This window comes from Prionailurus bengalensis, chromosome F2, assembly GCF_016509475.1.
Source record: "Prionailurus bengalensis isolate Pbe53 chromosome F2, Fcat_Pben_1.1_paternal_pri, whole genome shotgun sequence".
NCBI lineage: Eukaryota > Metazoa > Chordata > Mammalia > Carnivora > Felidae > Prionailurus > Prionailurus bengalensis.
The window spans coordinates 35,726,568-35,742,083 of NC_057353.1; the positions used below are offsets into that span (position 1 = coordinate 35,726,568).

At 34.9% G+C, this 15,516-nt stretch overlaps 1 protein-coding gene across 2 annotated transcripts in view; it reads right to left on the reverse strand.

Moving 5' to 3' along the window:
• The window catches only part of MMP16 (matrix metallopeptidase 16), a 309,833-nt gene that overhangs the window by 136,046 nt on the left and 158,271 nt on the right, over nt 1–15,516 (reverse strand). For both annotated transcript variants that reach the window (XM_043601324.1, XM_043601323.1), the window contains exon 4: nt 7,681–7,985. In XM_043601324.1, coding sequence (XP_043457259.1) covers nt 7,681–7,985 — 305 coding nt within the window. The remainder of the gene's footprint in view (nt 1–7,680; nt 7,986–15,516) is intronic.

Here is a 15,516-nt window from a genome sequence, read left to right on the forward strand (position 1 = left end):
GTCAATACACTGGGGAGGAGGTGAGTTGTGGCAACATTTGATTTCAAATGAAGAAGCAAGTTATAAATTAAAATGTGAGAATAAGTAGTGGATAGTTCTGTTGTGCTTAAACTGTAAGGAAATTAAAATGGCGCTATGCCAGGTTTTGTAATAGTATGGTTGTAATTCCGCAAAAAATCACTACACAAAACTAAAGTATGAATTAATTACTAATCTTAATAACTTAATCAATAAAAAAGTATAAAATTATTAATTTCAATCAGTTGGATTTTCTTAAACACTCAAAGACATTAGTTTTTTTATACTGATAAACTCAGGGGTACATTTGAAATTTCTACCCTATTTTGCCTTGTTGATGACCACCTAGGGTAAAGGATAAATAACCTATATCAAGATAAATTACAACGAAAATTCCTACAAATAGTATATGAGGAGAGGAATAAGAGAAGCTAAATAGTGGTCAATAGGTCAAAATCTGTATTAAGGCAAATTACAGTTAAGCAACTTATTCACAGATACAGAGTGTACCTAATGTCAAACTAGTATTGTTTTTACCTCCTAACATACTGGTGTGGCAGACACTGACTAGTTGCTCATCAAATCCATCACCTTCATCCAGACTTTTTTGTGATTAGGTGTGGCCATGGAATCCAACTCTAGTTAGCGGAAGTTGTCAGGAATGTTCTTTACCACTTGCAGGTCTGGCACATAACATCACTCCACGAGCAAATCTATCCCAGTTCTCCCAGCTACCGTCTGGCGGTTAAAGCCTAAGGCAACTTCGGAAATCACGTATTGATGATGGCCAAGCCTCTATTATTCTGGGTCTCTGACTGAGAGGATAGTCCATCTGCTCCACGACATGAGCAAGAAATAAAATTCTGTTGTGTTAAGCCATTGAAAGGTCTGGTTTTATCTGTTTCATTTATTAAGAGTTCTTTATTATATATATTTTAATGTCCATGATCCATCTATATACTTCATTAAAACTGATACAATGAAATAATGTTTTGAGTATGAGGACACTAATTCATCTGTTTTTTCTAACTGTACACAGGATCTAACACATAAATAGTACATAGCAATGATGTGAAGCTATGTAACAGAGATTTTGAAAAACTCAAGACTATTAAAGTCACCAGTGTACTGAAATAAAATAAACTCAGTGAAATTAAGTTTATTACAGGATGGAAGTCAGGAAGGAAAGAAGTCATGTTTTTAAAAACAAACAAAAATATTTTATTATAGTTTTGAAAGGTAAATTAGTTTGAGAGAGCTTCCAACTTTTGGTAAAACATGGTAAGGTAAGAACGATTTGGTAGAGGGCTAATATCTTTAGATTTAAAATCTCAATAAGTACTCTGGGTTTAAAGATCGATTAAGATCCTTGACTGCCCAGTCATATCAAGTCCTTCCCTTATCTTCACAAAGCACAGGACAGACTGATCTGGACAATACTCCCACAGACTTCACTTCAGGCCTCTTGGTAAATATCTGTTTTGCAAAATCCAACTTTTCCTGTCCTCAAAGATCAAAAAGTCAAAACCCTGTAAGCATCTGAAAAATATTATATAGCCGTTACAGCTTCAAAATGAGCAGACAATGTTGGGAGGTGGTAGGCAGCTGGTTAAAGCCTACATTTACCTGTTGGCACCAATGCTCCTCTAGTACACCGATGACAAAATATCTCACACAGAAAGTTAACTCTGCCTCGTCGACATAAATCAAGTCCATTGACTTTGGCATCATATCATGAAGACTTTTAACTTAAACCAGATTTACTCAGAGAATGAGCTGGCTTACATGTGGAATGTGACTGTAGCACATTTAATGGTTATATTAGTCAGGATTCTCCAGGGAAACAGAACCAATAGGATATATACAGGTATATTAGAGGGGATTTGTTACAGGATTTAGCTCAAAAGGTTATGGAAGCCGAGAATTTGCTCTTGTCATCTGCAAACTGGAGAACCTGGAAAACCAATCGTATAATTCAGTCAGAGACTGAAAGCCCAAGAACCAGGAGTTCCAGTGTCTGAGTGTAGGAAAAGAGGTATGTCCCAGCTCAAGAAGAGAGAGAAAACTCCTCCTTCCTTTTTCTTTCTTTCTATTCTGGCCCCCAGTGGATTGGCTGTTGGTAAGGGAAGATCTTTACTCAGTTTACTGAATCAAATGCTAATCTCTTCCAGAAACACCCTCACAGACATCCAGAAATCATATTTTACCACGACAGCCCTGAGCACGTCCTGATATCTTCTCACTTTAAGGCAGTAACTTTTTTGACAACAAACAGCAGCAGTGCAATGCATTTTTCTTGTTAGTAGACTTGCAACTATATAGTATAAAAAGACTTACTTCTAGATATTTTTCTGTTGTAGTTTTAGATAACATTTTAATAGGTAACCTTTTTGCTTACTGTGGTACATATTTGTCTAATTAGAATCTTTGTGATAAGTTTGTGTTTACATTGATAGTGCCATTCAAGCTTTATACCACAGTCAAGGAAATAATATGATAATGATGCTCAAAATGAATCTTAACATTTTGTTAGAGTTAAATTTTCCAAATCATACTCAGGCAATGTATACTTTTTTTTTTTTAATTTTTTTTTTTTTATTTTTGGGACAGAGAGAGACAGAACATGAACAGGCGAGGGACAGAGAGAGAGGGAGACACAGAATCAGAAACAGGCTCCAGGCTCTGAGCCATCAGCCCAGAGCCCGACGCGGGGCTCGAACTCACGGACCGCGAGATCGTGACCTGGCTGAAGTTGGACGCTTAACCGACTGCGCCACCCAGGCGCCCCAATGTATACTTTTCAAAAACCATATCATTTTAGTAACATTTTCTACTTAGAATTGCTATGCACATATTTTGCTTATCCACTCCATGGGGGTAAAAGCAGCATTATTTTTATTAGGTAGGGATATGTGTGGGGCAATTTATTTATTTATTTATTTATTTATTTATTTATAATTATTGTGTAATTTACTTAATGGGCTCTAGCTTGAGTTTTTGAAAGGCATCGTGACGATAAGCAAATTGATAGGAAAGTGGATAACAATGAATTAAAGGTTACTGACAGCCTAAGATACTGTTTATCTCTTTTGAGGTAGACAGAATTCAAATTGCCTTCATTAGCTGAGCAATATGCTGAGGAAAATGAGCTGGGTACTTATCAAGAGACTCTTTCATTTGCATTTTTGCTAAATTATCAAGCTGCTCTGTTTTCTAGGTGCTTAAGAACTGTGAATAGGAAAGAAAGACAATTTTTCAGTTAAGTAAGCTTGGGGGCATTTGAGGGATAGAGTAAAGAAAAGAAAAAGTTTATCAATGAAGATGTCAGAATTGGGCCTTGTATATATGCGATACAAAAAAATAATCTAACAGACAGGATCTAGGACGTACAAATGCATTAATTCTCCCCACATTCACCAGTACCACAGCAAAGCTAGAGGCTGTTCTTTTGATAAATGATCAATACTTCAGCACGACACTACCCTAGCTGTCCTGCTGTTGCTGGTTAAAAGTCTGAATTTCAATTAAGCAGTAAATCTGTATGGTATTACATCTAGAACAGAGAGTCAACTTCTCCCTAATCCCCTAGAATTCCGAAATACTATTATTTTGTAGTCATTTTCTTTAAGCTCACTCAAAAGAAAAATAATATTTATTTGACCAGTAAAGAAATATTCTCTTCCAAATGAAACACTAAATATTAAATAGTCATTTTGTTTAATAGTATACTTAGGCACAAAAATATTATACTTCTGCAGTAAAAATTAAGAGGCAATCAAATGTATTAATACATAATCTGAGTCAAAAGTCCACTGATGTGATTGCATCCTTAGCTCATATGTTCTGTTTCAATTCTTTCCACATATATATTCCTTGGGAAACCTCTTAAGTCATGCAAAACACAGAAGCATTCATAACAATGATCACACTTAAAGCAGAGTAAACATTCTCATTTCTTACGTTATGTCAAATGTCCCTATAGATGTTTTCGTAAAGCTTTTTGCTTATTTTCTTTTTTTATTATTATTTTTAATTCATTTTTTATTTAAATCCCAGTTAGTTAACATATAGTGTAATACTGATTTCAGGAGTAGAATTTAGTGATTCATCACTTACATATAACACCCAGTACTCATCCCAACAAGTGCCTCCTTAATGCCCATTCCCATTTAGCCCATCCCCCTTCCCAACACCCTGCCAGCAACCCTCAGTTTTTTTCTCTGTATTTACGAGTCTCTTATGGTTTACCTCCCTCTCTGTTTTTATCTTATTTTTGCTTCCCTTACCCTATGTTCATCTGTTTTGTTTCTTAAATTCCACATGAGTGAAATCATATATTCGTCTTTCTTTGACTTATTTTGCTTAGCATAATACACTCTAGTTCCATCCACGTTGTTGCAAATGGCAAGATTTCATTCTTTTTTGGTCGCCAAGTAATATTCTAGTGTGTGTGTGTGTGTGTGTGTGTGTGTGTGTGTGTGTATGACACCACATCTTCTTTACCTGTTCACCCATTGATGGACATTTGGGCTCTTTCCAAAATTTAGCTACTGTTGATAGCATTGTTATAAACATTGGGGTGCATGTGCCCCTCTGAATCAGCACTGCTGTATCCTTTGGATAAATACCTAGTAGTGCAATTGCTGTGTTGTGAGATAGTTCTGTTTTTAAGTTTTTGAGGAACCTCCATATTGTTCTGTTCTCCAGAGTGGCTATACCAGTTTGCATTCCCACCAGCAGTGCCAAAGTGTTCCCCTTTCTCTGCATCCTCACCAACATCTGTTGTTGCCTGAGTTGTTTGTGTTAGCCATTCTGACAGGTGTGAGGTGGTATCTTATTGTGGTTTTGATTTGTATTTCCCTGATGAGTGATGAACATCATTTCATGTGTCTGTTAGCCATCTGGATGTCTTTTTTGGAAAAGTGTCTATTCATGTCTTTTGCCTTTCTTCACTAGATTATTTGTTTTTTGGGTGTTGAGTGTGGTAAGTTCTTCATAGATTTTGGATACTAACCCTTTATCAGATATGTCATTTGCAAATATTTCTCCTATTCTGTTGGTTGCCTTTTAGTCTTCTTGATTTTTTCATTTGCTGTGCAGAAGTTTTTTATCTTGGTGAGGTCGCAATAGTTCATTTTTGCTTTTGTTTCCCTTGCCTCCAGAGACATGTCAAGTAAGAAGTTGCTATGGCCTAGGTCAAAGAGATTGTTGCCTTACTTATTTTTCTTAGCCTAATTTCTCTGGTTCCATTCACCTTGGATGGAATCTTCTAGGATTTGGGCTTGTTGCTTATTTTCAAAAAGTATTTGTTGATGATTAAAAATACCAGCTAATAGAGGAAGCATCTAAAAAATCTGTGCAGCTTTTTGAGGATTTCAATATTTTAAGAGAAAAATAGGCCATTTGATAGGCACCATCCCCCAAATTAACATGACTTCAGAGCTAGCTAGATTCAAAGTAGCCTTAGCAATTATATCTATTATCAGAATAAAATATAATCTTAGAATTATAATGATTGATATAAAATATAATTTTCTCTGTTTATAATTTTAGAAGTCTTTCCCTGGAAACAAATGCAGTTTTGCCTCTGTCAGCAAAATTCTACCATTATAAGTGCTATTCTCAACCATCTGGACTGCAAACATGTATATTAACAATTGACTGGAAGATGCCTGAACTACTCTAGTAGAATGCCGGTGTGATTTTGATAAAAATAAGATAAAAATATTTAATTTTAAATGGTTTAAGTATCAAACCAATGTGGGTCTACTATCACATTACAGATATTTTATTATTGGGTGCTCAGGTATAGACTAAACATGCCTGAACAGAAAGCACCTCTACTTGCAATGTCCCAGCCCTGCAATACAACATACAGAGTGAAAATAAGCATACGACAATGTTAGAAGCTTCTTTAGCTAATGATCAGTTAGCCAGGAATTAGATGCAGGTCTGCTCAACCTCAACATTTTTGGCTTTTCATTCCATGACTATATAGTGAAATCTCCCAACAAACTTGCCATTCATCTCCAAATCAGTTCTTAAAAATGAAGTAATAATTTAATATAGTCAATATACCTATTAAAAACAATGCCAAATATCACTTTGTGTAACACTAGATATTTTATTTTCTTTTGTAAGACAGGAAGAGTTATTTATCATATTTTCTTTCTTTGAAAATTGATGCTATTGTAAATTTAACTTGCCTTAACTCATGCTATCCATAATATGTTTGAATCCTGCATGTTCTCAAAATGCAAGGCTGCTATGCTAATCCAGCTAACTAAACTTTCTGGTGAACTAACAAAGCTTAATTTGATGGCTGGGCTTAACTCATCAAGAGGGAATTAAGAGTTTTATTAGCTGATTAGCTGCCATTAAAACAATGCATGCTGTATCTTTTTAAAATTTTTTTTATGTTTTTTATTTTATTTTTGAGAGAGGGGGGTGAGGAGGGGCAGAGAGAGAGAGGGAGAGGGAGACACAGGACCTGAAGCAGGCTCCAGGCTCTGAGCTGTCACCACAGAGCCTGACGCGGGGCTCGAACTCACAAACCATGAGATCATGACCTAAGCCGAAGTCGGCACTCAACTGACTGAGCCACCCAGGTGCCCCTACATGCTGTATTTTCAACAGCATTCTACTACTGTGAGAAAGAAAAACATTTCAGTTTTGGTTATAAGAATTCCAAGACATGGGTGCTTATGAATCTTATAAATCTAGGATCCTATAATTATATGAATATTTTTGAAACATAAAATTAAAGTATGGATTATTGTCTAGGAAGAAACACAGACTTCTTATCTGAAGTAGCTTTCCTTTTAGTTACCAAGTTATTTTAAATTTATTTTTGCATATGAGAATAATTATAAAGATTAGAAAACTGATAGACTTGTTGGAATAGATTTGCAAAAAGCGGTTTTGATGAAAGTAAAGATATAATATAAAAATAATAAATTATGTTGTCATATCATATTGGGAGACCACATACGGATATAGAGATGAAAGACAAGAAGCAACATTTGACAAACTCAAGAGGTGAAACAGAAAAGAGAATAACAGAAAAAAATGGCAGAAACTATGCCACAAATGTCAATTAAGTTAAGTTTCCAGTGGAAACAGTGGACTAAAGTGTGGGAAAAAAATAGCAGAGTTTCCTTAAGCTGTTAAGTGACATTTTAGAGAAAACAAAATTCAGTCTGTTTACAGAACACAGTGTAAAGTTCTAATCTCCAAGCAACAGACCATATGAAAAACTAGCATTGTCTAATGACCCATACAAATTCTTATTCTAAAATGTTATTAAAAAGGCTCACATAGTGTTTTATATTTTTAAAAATGAATTTAGAATTGACACCTTAAACATTGGTTAAATTGGGCACCTGGGTGGCTCAGTTGGTTAAGCCACTGACTCTCGATTTCAGCTCAGGTCATTATCTCACGGTTCCTGAGATCATGCCTGGTGACAAGGTCTGTGCTGATAGGTCTCCTCCTACTTTGGGTTCTCTTTGCACCACCATTCCGCCCACACCCCTGGCTTGCACACTCTCTCAAAATAAATAAACATTAAAAAAAAAGTTTGCAAATCAGTCAATTACTTGGGCATTCCAAAAACAAAAATAAAAAGAGAAATATTTACAATGAAAAAAGCCATGCACTTACCATCATGATTAGGATTTCCTAGTGTCCATGGCTCATCTGAGTCAAAATGAGTATCTCCCCCAATTCCTGGTCCAGGGAAGTAGGCATGTGCCAAAAACCCTCCCTCTCCATCAAAGGGAGAACTGTCTCCATGAAAACCAGAGGCGAAAATGATGGTTATATCCACATCGCGTTTGCCATTTTCTAATTCACTGTAAGGAACTTCTTCAAATGTCAGAGGAGTCACATTCTGCCACACATCAAAGGCACGGCGAATAGCTTTCCGGGTTTCAGGGTCTCCAACTTTTGGAGTGACGTTCTTTATACTGAAATTTAGAGAAGAGAATAATGAGTATGGCTTTTTAATATATAGTTCAACTTATTACAGATTTCAATCTATTCAGTTGAGCAAAATACTAGAAAAACAGTCATATTAAATAAGAAAAAAATTAATCAATGTCTCATGTCTTTATAGCTAGATTTCACCACACTGAAGTCATTTAATTCTCAATAATATAGTATTCATCCACCAAAGCGACGAGTGAGAAGTTCTTCTCTGCAGAATGCTTAACGGGGGAGTAATTAGATCAATCAGTCACTTTGCCTACTGAACAACAGAAAGGCAGCTTTGCCAAATGACCAAACAGGTGCAACAGTTTCAAGCTGAAATTAAAAATTCAATTTCTTTCTGGCTATCATTACTTTTAAGGGCACATCATGGTGTGCACACATGTTACTTCCAAACAATGTCCTTATGTTATTTTTTATCTACAAACACCAATTCAGCAGATGCAAAGTTATTTCTTAGTTTTTAAAGGAAAGGTTATTACAGTTTCTATTGTTTTCTTATAGTACATTAATTCTTTCTAATTATAAAAAGCAATGTGAAGCACTGGGTGTTGTATGGAAACCAATTTGACAATAAACTTCATATATTGAAAAAAAATAAATAATTAGATATGATAAAAAATAAAAAGCAATGTGAGTGAATAGCGTTTTAATACAAATATTTAACAATTATATTAATTTAAAGAAGTAACTTGGACATTATTTTAATTTTTTTAACGTTTATTCATTTTTGAGAGAGAGAACAGAGCATGATCTGGGGAGGGGCAGAGAGAGAGGGAGACAGAATCCAAAGCAGACTATAGGCTCTGAGCCATCAGCACAGAGCCTGACATGGGGCTCGAACTCACTGACCACTAGATCATGACCTGAGCAGAAGCTGGATGCTTAACCAACTGAGACACCCAGGCACCCCAGTAACTTGGACATTATTTAGTCTACTTTTCTTGAGTCTCATAACAAATGGGTACTTCCATCAACAATCTTACATCCATGAGTCCATATATTTAAGCGAAAAAAACCTTAATACATAAAAGAGACTATAATATTTAAGTAAATGTTTATTGCAATGCAGTAATAAAAGAGAGCTGAAGGCTAAACATTTACAATGATATAGCAGTAGTAAAATTATGGTGTCTCTATTATATATCATAATATACATAGGACTCAAAGTTATTTTTTTCTACTTTAAGGCTATTTAGCAGCATAGAAAAAAATTAAGATATACTTTCTGGTGGAAAATAATATACAGATTATATTTTTAGCCCACTTGTAGGTATGTCTCAATAATTACAAATGTGAGGCAGATATCATGCTGAAACAATAATAATGGTATTAACTGAGCATTTACTCTGAGCCAGTCAAGCATTTCACAGTATCTGATTTAACGCCCTGAGCAACCCAAAGAGATGGGTGTTTATATCTGTTTTACAAAGAAAGAAGCTAAGATTCAGAAAACTTCAGAGAAAATTTAGAGTGGCAGAGCTGGTGTTTCCACTTAAACATTCTGCTCAAGAATGCACTGTCTTCTATTCTAAGCTGGACCTCACATCTAAGACAAGGTTTTCACTATTTTCTAATACATATTTACATTGACTATTTGATGGTAAATTTCACTGTACTAAAAAAAAAAAAACAAAAAACAAAAACATGAGGAAGCAAACCAGGTGGAAATGGAATGGGACCAGAGAGCATTCCAGACAGGAGATGACAAGTGGAAGGGCTTGAAGCTGGAGACAGTCTTGGAAAGTACCAAGAATGGTGAGGTGGCCATGGCTAGAGAGGAGGCCAGAAGATCAAAGGTTTGGGCCACTGTAAGGAGTTTGGTTTTTGCTCCAAGTGAGAGGGGAAGAAGTGGGACATCATGAGCTAAGTAACATTTGAATTACACTTTTTTGAAGGAAATGATTCAGGATCGTGTCAAAAATCTATTGAAACAGAGCAAGAGTTGAAGCAGGGAGACCCGCTGGAAACTCCTGCAAAACTTCAGGTGAAAGATGGAGGTGAAAGTGGAGGCCAGGGGACTGCCGGTGGAGATTCTGAGAAATAGATGGATTTGGGACAAATTTTGAGGACACGCATTCCAAGATACACTGATGGCTGGACACAGGCCGTGAAAGAAAAGGAGGTGCCAAGCAAGACGCCATGTTTTCTGAACTGAACCACAGGCCGGATAGAATAAAACAATTCAAGCCTGTTCAGGGAGAATGTTATACAGTATTTTGTTGTTGCCTTACTTGTTTGTTTTAACTTTACATCCCTTCAGTGTGATGATCTGAACTCCATTTTGAGAAAGGGTAAATTTCTAGATTAAGATATGTGGTGCTGCTTCTGTCTGGCTTGTTAGTCTCTAAATTTCCTGCCTGATGGCTGAAGAACGTTCAGATTAATGTCGTAACTCTGAATTTTATCTAAGTTAATTTTCCTATTAGTCTTCTATCTTATTCCCAACATACAGGGTCTCAGAAGACCCTCATTAGTGGGGAAGTCTTTTTATGACACATTCTTTGAAAGAACACACTACGTATATGGCTACTGTTCTATGTGTCAGAGATACAGCTTTGAAGAAGAGTCTGCTTCAGTGATAAGAGATAAACAAACAAAAAAAACCCCAACAACATCAAAAAGATAATTACAGGTGGTAGCAAGTGAAGGTTGAGGAGGTGAGGTCAGGTCAGTAGATAATAAATGCGAATTCAATGACTTGCTTAGCGAGCACACAGTTTCCAGCCACAAGGAATAGTGAGCAGCCCCCACACACTTGGCCAGTTCAAAGAACGGGAGTGCTCTGTGAATTGGCGTAAAATGAACACTCAGGACAGTGGTATGAGATGAAAGAAAACTGGCAGGAAGTGGGTTATATTCTGTGAAAGGAGAAGCAGAGAAGTATCCTGGTATTATTCTAGTTTACAAAGACCACTATGTCTAATGAAAAATGGATAAGAAGACAAGAATGGAAGCAAGGCAACATTTCAGAAGTTCAAGCAAAGGAATACAGAACATTGTACTAGAATGGTAGTCATGGAGATAGGAAGAATTACACTATTTCAGTGAAAGTTCTGAGAGTACTGTTAGTGGGAATTGGTGTTTTATTCAGCGTGTAATGAAGTAATTATTTTGTTTTAAAAAAGAAAAAAATCATTAGTATGATATGTATATAAGTACATAATGGTTCTGAGAAAAATGAAGCGACATAGTAAACAATAATAAATGTGAAGTGTCATTTGGATTTGTAAACACATCACTGTGTTTTTCAAAGCTATGCCCTGATTGGCGTCCAAAATATACTGAACCACAATATTTGTGATGCCACTAACAAATACAAGACACATGAGTGCACTTCAAAGTTAGAGTTCTGAACAATGCACAAACAAAAAAAAATTTTTGGAATTTTTATGCCATTGAGATGTAGTTTGTACTTACTAATATGAAATAATAATGAACACAGATATATGATATCAACAATAATAAGACTGTCATTCTTAGTAGTTCTAACGATGCTCAAAATTATTAAGATATATATTTGCAAAACAAAAAATGCTATAAAATGAAGGTTATGCTTGAAAAGCTTAATAAAGCTAATTTAATTTTAAAATGTTTTTACTTTGCTTTTCTGTGAATAGAATAGTTATAATGAACATACTTTTTTGTTCTTTTGGTCTTTTTAAATATTTATTTTGAGAGAGAGAGAGAGAGAAAGAAAGAGAGAGAGAGAGAGTGTGTGTGTGTGTGTGTGTGTGTGTGCACAAGTCAGGGAGGGGCAGAGACAGAGGAAGAGAGAGAATCCCAAGCAGTCTCTGCACTATCAAAACAGGGCCCTATGTGGAGCTCCAACTCCGGAACTGTGAACTCACGACCTGATCTCAAGTCAGAGACTTAACCGACTGAGCCACCCAGGTGCCCCGAACATATTTTTCATTCTAATAAGATGACTGATTTCATTTTTTGGAAGGTTTTATCAGTTTTTTTCATTATGCCATTTCACTGATTCTTTTAAACTTTCATGTTGCTAAATTTTGAAACTTTTACCTAAAAAAATTAATAAATGTTATCTTTAATGACCATGCCTTATAAAATACTATAATAAAACTGATCAAATGTGCATTTTTTGACCTCTTTATTCATCAGAACAATTGGTAGTGAAACATGTCAATTGACTTATAAGATAACTGTGTCAAGTCAGGATTCCCTAGCTTTAACTGCACTGAATCCATGCCAATTCATTTAATAACAATTCTACATACTAATCATGGAGTATTTCCCTTCAGTGTTTTCATAGAGTAATAAATCTTTTCCAAAGTTAGAGCATTATTTTATCTCTAATATGAAAATAAAAAAAACCTATATATTTTGGTATTTGTATTGTGTATTAAAAGAAACTTGTACTCTGCCTTATATTTCTCAATAGAAACATAAATCTTACAATGATAAGTCAGATGTTAAGTTTACTATATTTCCTTTAGGATAATTTTTTTAAAAGTGTGAGAATTTGATATTCAGAGAAATAGCAAATTTCGAGAAAATGAGGTCTTTACTAACAAAACCCTACTGAAAAATATATGTCTGTTTTCATTATTGATGACACTGTAGGAATTATTTTGCTTCATTAGTTCTATAAAATAGATAAATGTAAACTTTAAAAATATAAAACACTTGTTCTTTTGAATAGATGTTATAAGAAATGTGAAACAAAGCCCTTGCGAAAGGTTTTTTGCCTTTCAAATGAAGTAAACTCTGTAATTAGTTACTTGAGTGGCACAGTAAATATTACCCAGTGCCTAAAGATTACCATGAAAAGTCAGGATTATCTAGTTTTTTTTTTTTAACGTTTATTTATTTTTGAGACAGAGAGACAAAGCATGAATGGGGGAGGGGCAGAAAGAGAGAGTGAGACACAGAATCCGAAATAGGTTCCAGGCTCTGAGCTGTCAGCACAGAGCTTTATGCAGGGCTCTAACTCACCAACCATAAGATCCTGACCTGAGCTGAAGTCAGCGCTTAACTGACTGAGCCACCCACAGGCTCCTCAAGGATTCTTTAGTTTTAACATCACTGGATCCATACCAATTTAATTAATAACAACTCTACATATTAGTAATTATTTCCCCTTTAAATTTTGAGAGTGATAAACCTTTTTCAAAGTTAGGGTAATGTTTTATCTCTAATTTTGAAATAAATAAAACTGAATACTTCAGCATCTAGTTAAGTTACAGATGTTGTGTGTGTGTGTGTGTGTGTGTGTGTGTACTTATGTCAAAATTATTTTTATATGGACAAAGTTAAATAGCCTTTAGTCAATTCAACAGACAAAAATTAGTTGGTCAGAAAAGCATACTAACATTTTACTAAAAATGATTAGCAACTAAATGGAATGTATTGTAACTGAGAAAGTAGACAATTGCTAGGAGTATAACAGAGTAAAAATAATCAACATAATTGACATAGTTAAATTATTGTCAGATCCATATCCAGAATGTATTATGATATTCTATCAAGAGAGAACTAAATAGACTAATTTACTTTCATTCATATAATGTTTGTATCTTGATGCAGCTATACTTTAAGTAGAAGAAATGGTTAGAGAATAGAGACTGAATATGGAGTCTCTCCCTCTAGAAAAGCTTACATTAAATATTTTGCTATTTCCCAAGACGCTAGTTTCTCAGGCAAGGCAGACTAAAGTACGTATTACTTCGGGTTTTATTAAATAGTGTCTGTTACACAGCCTGTCATGTATCCTCTAGACACACAACCTGAATTCTCCATGAAGTCAAGAGCATCATCAAATTCAGTGACCTCATTGGGTTTAAAGAGAATAATGACAAATGTTTCTGGGGAGGAACCGATTATTGCTCAAAACTTTTAGGTTTCTTTTCTCTGCATATATTATTAAAGTAAAACAATAACTTCTAGTGTGTAACTTCAGGAGTCACAAAAACATTTATTTAAAATCAAGGTTAACTAAAGGAGAAAATAAAAAGAGAGTCAATACTAATTAATATAACATAATAGTATCACATTAATTATTATGAATCCTTGTTAATATAACACAATTTAAAAAACAGCTGGATCTGGCAGTTTAAGTACCTACTCCTGGGACACTTACTACATAAAATATTATTTTGGAGTTTAGATTTTATAAAGAAAAAGAATTTAGGCTAAGCATATATTATACCATATTTAATAAACTTGGGAAATAAAGCTATATTGATAAAAAATAAGGTTATTCATTAAATTCCTATTATTGTTTTGAACAAAATACACACAATTCGTTAATTTATTCAACAACTATGTAATGAGAGCATTATACACAGCAGCCACTCTAGGTTCTGGGGAGCATAACATGGATATGGTCTCTGATGTAATAAATGCTGTAAGGTCTTGATGTCACATAAAATATACTATTTTGCAATTATTCACTTAAATACCTGTCTCCCACATTCAACTATGTGTTCCACGAGAGCGGGGGTCTTACTTAACTCATCTATTGCCAGTGCTGTCACATAATGTTGTTCAATAACCACTTATTGAATGAACAACACTTAATTACCCAAGAAGCAAAATGTGCCAAGAGAAAATTGATCATAAAGATGCAAGGAAGACATGAATGGCCACCAGTATTTATATAACAATTATTACCAGCATGTAAATTATGCATCAGCCAAAGTTACACAGACCTCTAAGAATACTTATGTGATCTTCTGGTATGATCTCAGAAGTTCCCATTTCTAGGTATCCTGCACTGAGGTCATTAAAGTGGAAAGCCTGGGAGCCTAGACATTCCCTTTAAGTGGAGTAATTATAGAAGGCTGTTTCCAATTCCACATTTTAAAGATAGGAAGAGATTTTAAAGTTATATAATCTAACTTTCCAACCATTCCACAAATGGTCTCAAATTTCCCTGACAAGTGAATAAGTTGTTTGGCTTATATGCTTCTGATGATGAAGACTTAGGATGAATGATTTAATTTTCCAACAGCTCAAAATATTAGGTTCTTCCGAAAGCCTTTAAGTATTTGAAAATAACTGGAATTTTCTCCTTTAAATAATTTTTTCCATCAAGTTGAGAATCCTTGGCTCTAATATTGAGCTCTTTCTCATGCAGCCTGTTTGCAAGATCTCTTAGCATTTTGATTTCCTTTTTAAAGGTGTACTTTAATTTGCCAAGAAGCAGCTGGAAATGTGGTGGACCAAAGAGAAAAAGGATACATCAGGTAAAGGTTGGCCAGCAAAGCAAAGAGAAAAATTGGCATCATCACTGCTTTGGACACTTTGCTTTCTATCAATCTAATCTGTTCATTTCAATTCTTTTTTGAGCCATATGATGCTGTTGGCTCATAACGAGTTTGCCATCAAATAAAACCTAGTTCAACCACCCCCACTCCAACTGCTGGCTGCATTCTGTAAGGGCACATTTCAACTATCCTTTTAAAGAGTAATTTTTTCCCTCAGTAGAATACCTTGTATTTATTTTTCTAAATATAGGAATAAAAGTAGTAGTAAATGTTTATA